Genomic DNA, 13,791 nt, shown 5'->3' with positions numbered 1-13,791 from the left:
AGAGAGAAAACAAAACAGTGGCTACCAGGCACAGGACTGGGAAGTGGGGAGGGAATGAGCAGAAGTAGGTCAGAGGATATAAAATAGCAGATATATAGGATGACCAAGTCTAGACATCTAATGTACAAAATGAGTCCTTAGAACTCTATGAAATAAAATTGTACTGTACTTGGGATTCATGCTAAACGAGTGGCTTTTAGTGGCTCTTGCCACAAAATCAAAAAATGGGCAACTCTGTGAAATAATGGATATGTTAATTTGCCTCAATACAGTAATCTTTTTACCATCCAAACATATCCTATAACCTCATGTTGCATACCTTAAATATACACAATAACATTTATTTTTTAAAAATTTGGAGAAAAGTCAAGAAAAGCTATATGAACAAACCAAAGCATAGGACAAAATTCAACATCCACTTGTAGTTTTATCGAATCTCTTGGCAAACTTGGAATAGTAAGAAACTAACTCAACTGATCAACTGATAAGGAGCATAAACAAAAAAATCTATATCTAATGTCATACTTAATTGCAAAAGACTACATGTTTTCCTCCTAAGAAAGGAACAAGAAACAAGAAAGGATCCTCCTAAGGATATCTGCTCTCTCCTCTTCTACCTGAAACCTACTGGAAGTCTTAACCAAGGCAATAAACCATAAGAAGGAAATAAAAGCTATCCAGATTGAAAAGGAAGAAATAAAATGTCTCTATTAACAGGTGACATGATTGTCTAAATAAAAAAAGAAACTCCCATAGAATCTAAAGCAAAGCTCCTTGAACTAATAAATAAGTTTAGTTAAATCACCAGGACGTAAGGTCAAAATATACAAATTAAATATGTGTCTATACACTAACAATAAACAACCAGAAAGTAAAATTTAACAAAACAGAACTATTTGTTTCACTAAAGAGGATATACAGATAGCAAGTAATCATATGAAAATATATTCAACATCGTTAGTCATTTGAAAAATGAAAATTAAAACTACAATGAACCAGGAACAGTGGCTCATATCTGTAATCCTAGCCCTTTCAGTGACTGAAATGGGAGGATCACTTGAGGCCAAGAGTTTGAGACCAGCCTGGGTAATGCAGCAAAGCCCTGTCTCTATGAAAACAAATTTAAAAAAAAATGATCTGAGCATGGTGGCATATGCCTGTAGTCCCAGCTACTCGGGAGGCTGAGGCAGGAGGATCAACTGAGTCCAGAAATTTGAGATTACAGTGATCAATGACCACGCCACTGCACTCCAGCCTGGGTGACAGACCAAGACTCAGTCTCTCTCACACACACACACACACACACACACACACACACACAAGGAAAAAGAAGGCAAGGAGAAGAAGGAGGAAGGGGGGCAGGAAGAGGGAGATGGAGGAAGAACAACAGCAACAACAACAAAAAGAAGAAGAAGAAGAACCACCATTACCACCACCACCACGATTAGATATCACTATATACCAATTAAAATGGCTAGAATTAAAAATATTGACAACATCAAATAACTGGCAAGAATGGGGCTAAATTTTCTCTCTCACATATTTCTGTTGTAGATGTAAAATGGTACAGCCACTCTGAACAACCATTTGGTAGCTTCCTATAAAACTAAAAATTGCAACTATCATAGAATACAGCATTTTTCTTCTTGGATGTTTATGCCAGAGAAATAAAAACTTATGGTTACACAAAAACCTCTGCATGAATGTCCACAGCAGCTTTATTTATAATAGTCCAAAACTGGAAACAATCCAGATATCCCTTAATGGATAAATGACTAAACTGTGGTGTATGCATACTATGTAATACTACTAGCAATTAAAAAGGAACAAACTACTGATACATGTGACACCTTCGTGACTTTCTAGGGAATTATTCTGAGTTTTTTAAAAAAGCAATCCCCAGAAGTCACATATGTAAGGTTATGGATACATAATATTCTTGAAATGACAGAAAGCATAGAAAGAACAAATTAATGACTGCCAAAGGTTAGGGATGGGGCAAAGGGAGAAGGTAGTTGTGGCCATAAAAGGGCTACATGAGGTATCTTTGTGATAATGGAAAGGTTCTGTATCTTTGCTGTTTCAATATCAATTATCTTGGTTGTGATATTATAATACAGTTTTGCAAGGTGTAACCACTGGGAGAAAGTGGGTAAAGCCTACACAGTATCGCTCTGTATTTCTTAAAACTGAAGTGAATCTACAATTATCTCAATTAAAATGTCAATTACATATAAAAGGGTCGCTGCCGTTGAATTTTGTTGTCTCTAAAATTCATGTGGAAGCTTAATCCCCAATCTAATAGTATTAAGAAGTAGGGCCTTTTAAGAAGTGATTGAGTCATGAGGGTTCTTCCATTAATGGATTAATGTGTTAATAGATTAATAGATTATCACAGGAGAGTTAGTTATCACAAGAGTGAGTCCGTCATAAAAGCTAGTTTGGCTCTCTCTCATATGCTCCTCTTGTCCTGTGATGCCTTCCAGCATGGTATGGTGCAACAAGAAGGCTCTCACCAGATGCCAGCACCATGCTTTTGTACTTCTAAGCCTCCAGAACTGTAAGACATAAGTTTCTTTCCTTTATAAATTACCCAGTCTGTGGTATTCTGTGATAGCAACACAAAATGGACTAAGAAAATAAAAATTTCTAAAAAAAATTAAAAATAACATTCACAATAGCACTAATCAAAAATAAAATAGGTATAAACCTAACAAAATGCATGCACAAACTAAATGCTGAAAACTACAAAACACCAATGAAAGAAATAAAAAAATCTAAATAAATGAAGAGATAGGTCATATTCATGGGTTGGAAAAGTAAATACTGTTAAGATGTCCAAATTTCCCCAAATTGTTTTATGAATTCAATGAAATTCTACTAAAAATTCTAAGTACAATTATCTGTAGATATTAACAAGATTATACGAAATTTAAACAAAAAGGAAAATTAGAATAGCATAAACAAATTTTGAAAAAGAACAAAGATGATTCTCACTACTTGCTTTAAAGATTTACTATAAAGCTGCAATCAACAATGTGTGGTACCTGTGAAGAGACACATACATCAGTGGAGCAGAATAGAATCCAGAAACAGACACACAAATGTAGTCAACTGATTTTTGACAAAGGTGCAAAGGTAATTCAAAGGCAAAATGACAATCTTTTCAAGACATGGTGCGGGAAAAATTGCACAACATATACCAGAAAAAAAGGATTACAGATAAAACCGTAAAACCTAAAACTATAAAACTCCTAGGAGGTTACACAAAAAGAAAAATGGTAAATTTTGTATCATCAAAATGAGCTTTTGCTCATAAAAGACACTATCAATAAAATAAACTATAGACAGGGAGAAAACATTTGCAAATCACATATTTGCCAAAGAGCTTTTATTTGGCAAACATAAAATCTCTCAAAGCTTAATAATAATAAAACAACCCAGTATTTTTTAAATGGGCAAACTTCACAAAGTACATAAATATATTATTAAAAGGCACAGGAAAAGATAATTAACAACTTTAGTCATGAAGGGAACTCAAAACCACAGTGAGATACTGCTACACACCTATAAGAATAGCTGAAATAAAAGAAAAATTGACAACGCCACACTCTGGATACAATGTGAGTTTCCATCTGTGGAGCTCTCACACGTTGCTGGTGGTAATGCAACATGGCACATCCACTCTGGAAAACTGTGGGGGTCTTTTATATAGTTAAACATATACTTACCATATGACCAAGCAATCCCACTCCCAGGCACATGACCAGTAAAAAATGAAAACATGTTCATACAAAAACTTGTATGCAGATCTTTACAGCACCTTTTCTCGTAATCACCCCAAACTGAAAAAAGCCTCTAATGTACTTCAACTTGTAAACGGAAAAATAAAACTGGTACATCAATACCATGGAACACTACTCAGTGGTAAAATGGAATCAATTACTGATACATACAATAACATAGGTAAATCTGAATTGCTTTCTGCTAAATGAAAAGCCAAACTGAAAGACATACTGTATGCTTCATGTATTTTTCTAGGAAATGCAAAAGTATACGAATGGAGAATGAATCTATGGTTGATAAGATTCAGGGGAGGGTTCTAGTATAAACAGGCAACACAAAGGAATGCTTTTAGGTGACTGTGGTGGTATTTACACCATTCTATGCATCTGTCAAAACTTATAGTATTGTATACTAAAAGGAATAAATTGGCCAGGCACGGTGGCTCATGCCTGTAATCCCAACACTTTGGGAGGCTGAAGCAGGTGGATCGCTTGAGCCCAGGAGTTTGAGTCCAGCCTGGGCAACATGAAATCCCATCTCTACTAAAAATACAAAAAAATTAGCCAGGACTGGTGGCATGCACCTGTAATCCCAGCTACTCATGAGGCTGAGGCAGGAGAATTGCTTGAACCTGGGAGGTGGAGGTTGCAGTGAGCTGAGATCATACCAGTGCACTCCATCCTGGGCAACAGAGCAAGACTCCATCTCAAAAAAAAAAAAAAGGAATAAATTTTAGTGTATATGGATGAAAAATTTATAAAAACCACATGCTCATATTGAATTTTTTGGTTTTTTAACAGAAATATATATGACTGAAAAGATAAATATCAAAATACTAACATTAGTATCTCTGAGTGATATCCATAATTTTAAAATAAGTTTTAAAGAATATGATTTTTTCTAATATCTGACTAAATACGTACGAACACACATTTACATATACACTGTAGTCTGACTCTCTCAGTATGTTCCTGTATGTACATAAAGTTCCAAAATTAATACCATCTTGAAGCACTAAAATGCTAAGATGCAAGGAAAATTAGGGAGAATTAAGATGGACTATATTTTCTTCCCTGTATTTCTACGGTTTCCTGTATTTGCACGAATTTTCTATAGTAAGTATGTATCGCTTTTGAAATTAATTTTTTAAATTATAACACAGCCTGACAGACCTAAATATAAGTCAGTGTGAGTGGGCTAGTGCATTGTCTGACTTTGCAGAATTCCATGCTTCTGTCTCATATCTTGTTCAATTCCACAATGGATCTGATCAAGTGGTGATTCACTTTCCAAGAAAGCTCTGCTTTCACCGCACTCAGAAGGGTTACCCTGCGGGTGAGGCATGGACTCTTTAACTGTCTAACTACAGACTGCACAAGAGAGCTATGCTGTATGGAGTCCTAAGCAGTAAGATTTTTTCCAAGCATGCTTGGATCACATGAACATCTGATTCAATGTGGAAAATTGTAGTATTGTTCATACTTCCACAGAAACATGTGACATTTCAGAAGAACACAGGCAAACAAATGAAAACCCTGAAGAGCAGTTACCAATTTTGCTAAATGTTATACCAGACATGGGGGAATGGCAGGAATGGGAAAAGACGTGACCTCAACTAGTGGTCAGATGACTTTCTGTAATTTCAATACCATTTGCAACTAAGAGGGAATGGGTGATTATATCATCAACTATTTCCCCCACTCTAACAAAACCAGGCCCCTATTTTATGCCTGATCCAAAAGAAACATGCAAAGAAGGTGAAGAGGATTCTATGCAAAGCATTACTCTCACAATTCTTCCTCCAGGTTAGGAAAAAACATTATTTGAGCCTTCAAGTTTATGTGCATATTTTAGGGTCAAGTCTGAGTCTCCTGAAAAAAAAGTTAGCAATTTTGCATTCTGTATAATATCCAAAATCCCCAAAAAACAAACAAACAACAACAACAAAAAAAACACAGAAAAAATCCACCTAATTTTGTACCCTGAGTATTCAATAAACTACTAGCCTTCACGTGGCACTGTGTGGTTTTGACTGGCAAAACTAAGTACATAATGACAAAGTCACATAATGACATGCAGAATCTCTTCTCAAGATATTTTATTTCCTATTTAAAATTAAGTCATGAACTAGAGGCAAGAATGTTTTATGATAAGTATGTAAACAAATATAAGACTAACTCAAACACAAAATATAGTATACTTAAGCAGCTCGTTTTCCCTCTGTAACATTTTTTAAATGTCAAAAAATCTCAGCATGTCTAAAAGCAAAAATGGTATCGTCCAGGTACACTTGGCCATTTCCTGTTCTTTCAGCACCCCAGCTTTTTCACATCTGAGACTTTATTTATCCTGATCTCTCTCTAGTTTTCTGAAATTCTTTTGCAATACAGATTTAGATAACAAAAATGTACCTAGATTATATTACCTTAAACTTCTACAAAAATACCTTCACCTAGACAAAATATAAGACCACACCTTTGGCTTTCATAAAACCATCAAATAAGAAACATTAACCATAAACATTTTTCTATATGTTACACTAAAAACCAATCAAAGGCATTATCTACTACGCTAACCAATGTTCTTTTTTTTAAATTTTTATTTACAGACAGGATTTGGCTCTGCCACTCAGGCTGGAGTGCAGTGGCACTATCATAGCTCACTGCAAACTCGAACTCCTGGGCTCAAGTCATCCTCCGGCCCCAGGCCCCTACATATCTGGGACTATAGGCACATGTCAGCACCCCCAACTAATGTTTAATTTTTTGTAGTGGGAGCCTTGCTATGTTGCCCAGGCTGGTCTCGAACTCCTGGGCTTATGCAAGCCTCCTACCATGGCCTCCCACAGTGTTGGGATTACAGGTCTGAGTCACCATACGAACCCTTAATGTTCTTTAAACAAATACCTGAGTGATAAATTACCTTGAAAAGTCAGCGCCTGGAAAGAACTGTATTTTTCCCAATAAATTATCATACTTCCTTTATTTCAACATAAGGACAATACAATCAAATGTATATTGTTTTTCACATTAGTTGCCCTGAAGATAATTTAAATTTGTTTCTCAATAGCAGTAACTAACCCATCTCTCGTATCTGAAACATATCTTTCTCTTTCTTTTATTTTCAAATTGTAATTTCTTACATGTTTTTGTTATATCACAACGAAAGTCAATCTGTAATATGTTTTGAAAATAGGCAGAATTCAGGCCAGGCACAGTGGCTCACACCTGTAATCCCAGCACTTTGGGAGGCTGAGGCGGGCAGATAACTTGAGGTTAAGAGTTTGATACCAGTGTGGCCAACAAAGTAAAATCCTGTCTCTACTAAAAATACAAAAATTAGCCAGATGTGGTGGCGGGCGCCTGTAATCCCAACTACTTGGGAGGCTAAGACAGGAGAATTTCTTGAACCTGGGAGACGGAGGTTGAAGTGAGCCAACATCACCACTGCACTCGCCTGGGTGACAGAGTGAAACCCCATCTCAAAAACAAACAAACGGCCAGGCGCGGTGGCTCAAGCCTGTAATCCCAGCACTTTGGGAGGCTGAGACGGGCGGATCACGAGGTCAGGAGATTGAGACCATCCTGGCTAACACGGTGAAACCCCGTCTCTACTAAAAATACAAAAAATTAGCGGGCGAGGTGGCGGGCGCCTGTAGTCCCAGCTACTGGGGAGGCTGAGGCAGGAGAATGGCGTGAACCTGGGAGGCGGAGCTTGCAGTGAGCTGAGATCCGGCCACTGCACTCCAGCCTGGGCGACAGAGTGAGACTCCATCTCAGAAAACAAAAACAAAAACAAAGAAAATAGGTAGAATTCATATATTAAGACTGCTCTACAGGGTCCTACAATTAATCCATGTAAATTAAAAAACAAAAACAATGTGGCTTAGAGCAGCATTTATCAACCTTGCATGTGCATAGAAATCACCTGATGATATTATTAAAGTGCAGACTCTGATTCAGAAGCTCTGGAGTGGAGCTGGAGATGCCACATTTCTCACAGGCTCCCAGACAAACTTGATCCTGCTGGTCCTCAGCCCACACTTTGAATAGGCAGGGCCTGAACAATATTCTGCCATGACATGAATGAAAAGCCAGTCCAGGAGGAATAATGGGTATGATACGGCCCGAAGAGAGGATGACTCTCAAAATGGCCAGTACTACAAACTAGAGCCAATGGGATTCCCAGATATCAGTTTCAATCTTTAAAAATCAAGATGTCTTAAATCCATCACCAATATTTTAAGTTTTCTAAAAAATCCAGTTCATGGTTTTCAAAGAAGTTGATTCTGACTCATCTGTTAGACACTCTACCATACACATATGAATAATGTTCTGGTTGATATATTTTTAAATTCCTATCATTTTGAATATTTTTGGGAGAAGACAGGACGAGAAAAGAATACTCAATGAAAATTTGGGAAGAGAAAGCTTCCATTTACTTAAACATGTACTAAACACCTATTATACTGCAAATACTACTTTAAGACCTCAAAATACATTTGCCTTTTTCTTTTCATTTATTTATGTTGGTTTTATCCTAATTCTTCTTTATTGTCTTTTGGGGCAATTATCATGTAACATGCAGCATAATCACTTTGCTAGTGAATGAGTGAATGAATCCACACCACTTGAGGAAAATTCATCAGCTGTGATATTGACTAAGAAAATGTTAATATTTGATCAACAGCTAGTTTAAATTTTCTTTCTTTCCAGCTTATGTCCAATTAAGTGGATTCCTTCTCCTGGCCTTACAGGTTACATAATGATAGTGTCTGAAATACTTCACAGTAAACACCTAGTTTTTCCAATGTTATCCATATCAGGCCTCTAAGCTGAAGCTCAGCCATTGTAACCCCTGCGACCTGCACACATACGTCCAGATGGCCTGCAGGACCTAAGAAGTCTGGGGCAGTCGAAAAACCACAAAAGAAGTAAAACAGCCAGTTCCTGCCTTAACTGATTAAGCAACATTACAACATTCCACCATTGTGACTTGCCCCTGCCCTACCTTAACTGATCGATCGACCTTGTGACATTCCTCTTTTGGACAATAAGTCTTATGATCTCCCCACGATGTACCTTGTGACCCCCTTCTCTGCTAACAATAAATAACCACCTTTTACTGTAATTTTCCATTACCTACCCAACTCCTATACAGCAACTCCCTCCCCATCTTCCTTCGCTGACTCCTTTCTTGGACTCAGTCCGCCTGCACCCAGGTGAATTAAAAGCTTTATTGCTCACACAAAGTCTGTTTGGTGGTCTCTTCACACAGACACGCTTGACAGTCCAGTCTTTACAGATTCTCATATTGCCCACTGTTATGTATGTCTCCTCCACATAATTTCATGGATGAAGTAGGAAAAAACTTGCCTTTTTGTTAAAGCTAAAATTAACCAGTTATCTACTATACATAAAGGGCTAGCTGAGTCACCGCATTTATTTCATATAAGTACAAAAACAGTTAAGTTTTTTTCTAAGTCAGAAACCTTAAAACCAAGTATACTAGTTTTCTATTACTGTGGTAAACAATTGCTATCAATTGAATGGCATAAACGACACAAATTTAATATTTTACAATCTGGAGGTGAGAAGTCCAAAATACGCTAAAATTAAGCTGTCAGCAGGTATGTGTTCCTGGAAACTATAGGAGGAAAACCATTTTCTTGTCCTCTCCAGCTTCTAGACACCTCTCACACCCCTTGTCTCCTGGCTCCATTCTCCATCTTCAAACTCAGCATTGTTGAATCTCTCTACGACTTTCTTCCAGTCACATCTTCCTCCAACGATCTCTTGTCTTCCGTTTCCCTACTCCTTTCAAGGACCCTTGTAATTACATTGGGCCCAATGGGATAACTCAGGATAGTTACCCTATTTTAAGGTCAATTGATTTGCAATCTTAATTCCATCTGCAACCTTAATTTCCCTTTGCCATATAACCTAATGTATTCACAGGTTCCTGGCATGAGAATGTAAACATCTTTGGAGCCCCATTATTCTGCCTACCACACCAAGACAGTGTTCTTTTTCCATTTACTAGCTTCAATTTTCCAAAAACACCTTAGTTCTCTTACAGTTTCTCAATACTAGGAAAAGAAACCATTGGAGAATAACAGTATAAGATTACTGGTACCAACAATGTGCATTTCAGTTTTTGACCATAAGCTCTGAATCTACTGGAATGACCCTCATACCCAAACAGAGACATGAATACAGCCAGAATAGCCACTGCCACATAACTGTGCTCCTGGATGCATGCAGCCTGAGATTCCTGACTCAGATCCTGGTAAACTGAAGCCATGGAACATGGAATCCAAGTGTGACTATCAGGATAAATGATTCCTGCAATCCAAGTTGGCTAGAAAAAGGGCCTTCTCATTACAATTTTAAAAAGTTAAATCCTCTTGCAAAATTACTCCAATAAACTTAGACTCATTAATATTGTACAAGGCACTAGGTAATAAAGTTTACAGTCTTTTTAACATTAAAAGCGAAAAGTAAAATGGCTAAATTATAGTAGCCTAATCTTGTCATGCCATTACTGAGGATTGACAGGTTGGTTGTTTTAACAGCTGTACAATGCTTAAGCTCTAAGGATTCCAAATCTCAAATAATAAAAAGAATAACACTTTGCGTGAATGATTTTATGACTATATCTCAGACATACTTTCTCACAGGAATTCTTGGTTAAAGATTATTATATTTCAATCAGGAGCCACAGAGTAAAAAATTACAATGGCTGGCTAAAGGTCCTATACAATCTGAAGCTAAATATGAAGCAAAGTAAATGTTTCACATTTGAATCTACTGTGTGACTTCAGGGATAAAAAAAAAAAAAGTCCTTTATGGGTGATTAGTATTTAAATCAGGCAAGTCCAATCACTGGATGCTAAAAGATAAATTATATGCCAGCATATCAAGCTGACTCTACTATGGTCTCATGTCACACAAAGGTTATGGGAGGTATATTGTTTCTTCTGAGCCTTGTTTTTTAATGCACAGTAAGCAATGCCAATTATGAAAAGTAGGCATCTCTTGGGTTAACCAACACCCTCAATTTCTACCTCTGTTCACCTGCTGACCCCTCCCCTTGCTCCCACAACACAGCGTCTACTGTAAGAGTGGTGCTGAGGGCTGTTTCTAGTACCTATGGCTCTCACAGCATCTCTGTATTTTTGCGCAGCACTGCTCCTTAGCAACATTAAAATGGGCCAACTCTAAGTAAGATCTGACTTAAGAATGGGATAAAGCAGTGTCCCAAAAGGAGTTTTGCTCACATAGACCCTCAAAGAATTTTGAAAATCTATGCACATACTTTTAAATAACATCTCAACATCCTTAACATAGTTAAGTGTAAACACTTGAAAAAGGGACATCTTTCTGGCGCTCTATGGCTGGTATGCTTGCTTCATATACATATGCATCAGAACCTCGGGGTTGCAGATTTAGCTCATTCAATATACGGAAAATGTCTGCTACACAACATAATTGGCAAAACCAATCCTCATTGACAGCCAATCAAACCAATAAGACTTTCTGTCAAGACAACTCCAACATTGTTGTTCAATCAAATATAAAGATAGTCCTGGTGACAGCCATCTATCTTCTGGAAGCTAAAAGGAACAGACAGAAAAACACACCCCAGAGCCTTGTCACGTGCTCCTCACTTGGATGAATGGGGAGAATGAAATAATTGGCAGGCATCACCCATGTTCAGAGGGAAATTAGTTTCAAGCAGAGTTGGAAAACGAGGATCTGAAAATTAAAACCCTTGCAACATTCTATGCCCTGTGAAGTCTTGTGGGCCTAAGGGTATGTGCACAGTTTGGAGACTCCTGGGCAAAAGAATTGAAATTCCACTCTGAAAGCATCTAATATAATGCAAATATAAGGTGTTATTTTTAAACCAAAAGCCTCTCTGCATTTCTTTGAGGCATCCTAAGGCTTTGGAAATTTTTAAAACAGGTATCATGTTCTCTTCATCAGAATGGAGGGTCAACAAGAGATTATAATCTTGCTGGTGTGGCCAAACTAGTGTACAGTCTTGGATAAACAGTTTAGGGAATCCCAGGAATTGGTTCTACAATTTCTCTGGGTGCTTTAGAACTTCACTGCTTTTGTTTTAAGCCTCTTCCTAATAATCTTTTAGGGTGTGTCTTAGTCACCTTTACCCTGAAATTCCTAGGTCCATCCATGAGTTCATTATTGGGCCTTATGCCTATGTTCTGTTCTCCAGGGGGGTTGAAGAGGGCCTTTTACTGCCAGAAATAGAAAAACTTTCAAAATGATATACTAATAATAACCGGCACCTGTCAAGATTATCATATTGTGCCAACAGAGGAGCTGCTTATGCAAACAACTGTAAACTTGTACATCGGAAGACAGAGAAGTGTGTACAGTCACCTTGGAAATGCACTTTGAAAACCTCTGTCTCCTAACATTTATGGGGTAAAGGTTGAATGTAAATTATTGACAAAGGGGGGAAAAAACAGATGCAAAGAAGACAACTTTATTAGGTGCTATCTCTCCCTTATGAGAAGGATTTGATTCTTTCAGGTGAAGTTCCAAATCACTAGACAATACCCAGTTTCCTTCAGTTGCACCAAGTTCATCCCACGGTGGATGCTTTGAAAAGCACCTTGAGGGCGAATGGGTCTCAGGCCACTCATGATCAAGTCCGATGCTTTTGTTAGTTGAAGATTCTTCCCGTGTCACCTCTTAGAAGCAGTTCGGTGTCCCCCTCCAAAGAGCCCACCACCTGGCTGCGCCCCACCTCCATTTGTCCCCCAGCTGCCAGGTAATGGTAACCCAGCCAGGTAACGGTGAGTGGTTCAGAAGATGCCGCTGCGGGGGCAGCCAGGCCTTCACACGCAATCACTGGGGAAGAGGCGAGGACACGGGTGGATGCTGGAGGCGCGCACGTGCGCAGGTGCTCGCGCATACACACACACACACACACACACACACAGAGGCACGGGGTGCGGGGCGAGTAGGGGGAGGGGACGGCCTTACCAGATCAATAAACGTCAGGAATTTCCAGCTGCCTCCGTAGGTCTGGTGTGAGGGCATTTCGATGGCCTTGTAGTTACACAGGATAGAGCAGTAGGACAGCAGGATTGCCACCCGCAGCACCTGGCAGGGGACAAGCGCCATGTTCGCCAGAGGCCTGGGCTGGCTGGGCGGCGAGGAGGGCGGGAGGGAGGGAGGGAGGCGCCGGGCGCGTGGGGGCGGGCGCCGTGGGAACACTGGCGCGGGGCTGGCTGGCGAGGGGCCGGGGCGGGGCGGGGCGGGGGCGTTGGGGGGGGGGGGGGGGGGGGCGCGCGCCCCCGGGGACTGGCGCGGCCGCGAGCGCCCGGGTGACCTGTACTGGCCGGGCGCGGTTTGCAGACGCTCTCCACTGCCGGCCACGGCCTGGCAGGCTGCGTGTCGTCATCTCTTTCGTCACCTTCGTCATTCTGCTCTTGCGATCGCAGGATGCCGGGACACCCGGCCGGGGCACCCCCTAGGAGTCCTAGGAGTGGGTGCGACCTCTGAGTGCGACGGAGGCTCGGGAAGTGCGCGCTGATCTCCAGGGGGAAGCGGGGCTTGTGGCTAGTGGGCGCTGGGCCGGTGAGAGGGCGGGGAACCTGGATTGAAGGAGGGGACCCCAGTGTCCACAAATGTCCCCCCTCTCCCGGAATCACGGTGACCTTCTTGGGGTAGTTGCAGTTGGCCAAGAGCGGGTGACCCGTGCGGAGGGATCCAGTGGTGGTGTGAACGTGGGGTGTAAACCCAAGCACAGTCAGCCGCGAGTGACTTTCGGTATTTTGGAGCAATAAGGTTTTCAGTGTTGACTGACGACTGTCAATCACAAGGAAACTCTCTAAATTCTGCTTTCAATGGGTAGGCTACTCAGCATTTTCCACTAGAGACTGATTAATGTCATATTAGCATGTAACATCAGCTAGAATATGAACTTTGGACAAGTGGTTTATAAATAAAAAGCTATAAAGAATTATCAAAT

At 39.8% G+C, this 13,791-nt stretch overlaps 1 protein-coding gene across 17 annotated transcripts in view; it reads right to left on the bottom strand.

Annotated features, from left to right (window-relative positions):
* The window catches only part of AIG1 (androgen induced 1), a 275,458-nt gene extending 262,044 nt beyond the window's left edge, over positions 1–13,414 (bottom strand). For 9 of the 17 annotated variants that reach the window (XR_004228940.1, XM_031935549.1, XM_031935552.1 and 6 more), the window contains exon 1: positions 12,801–13,023. Coding sequence is in view for 15 of the 17 variants with exons in the window: in XM_031935549.1 (XP_031791409.1) it covers positions 12,801–12,941 (141 nt within the window). In the remaining 2 variants the exon portion in view is untranslated. Of the gene's footprint in view, positions 1–12,271; positions 12,666–12,800; positions 13,024–13,149 lie in introns of those variants that run through there. The other 8 variants (XR_004228941.1, XM_031935556.1, XM_031935551.1 and 5 more) reach the window with 5 other exon arrangements.
* Positions 13,415–13,791: the final 377 nt, after the last annotated feature.

This window comes from Piliocolobus tephrosceles, chromosome 5 (genome assembly GCF_002776525.5).
Source record: "Piliocolobus tephrosceles isolate RC106 chromosome 5, ASM277652v3, whole genome shotgun sequence".
Lineage (NCBI taxonomy): Eukaryota > Metazoa > Chordata > Mammalia > Primates > Cercopithecidae > Piliocolobus > Piliocolobus tephrosceles.
This window is presented reverse-complemented; position numbering and strand designations above follow the sequence as displayed.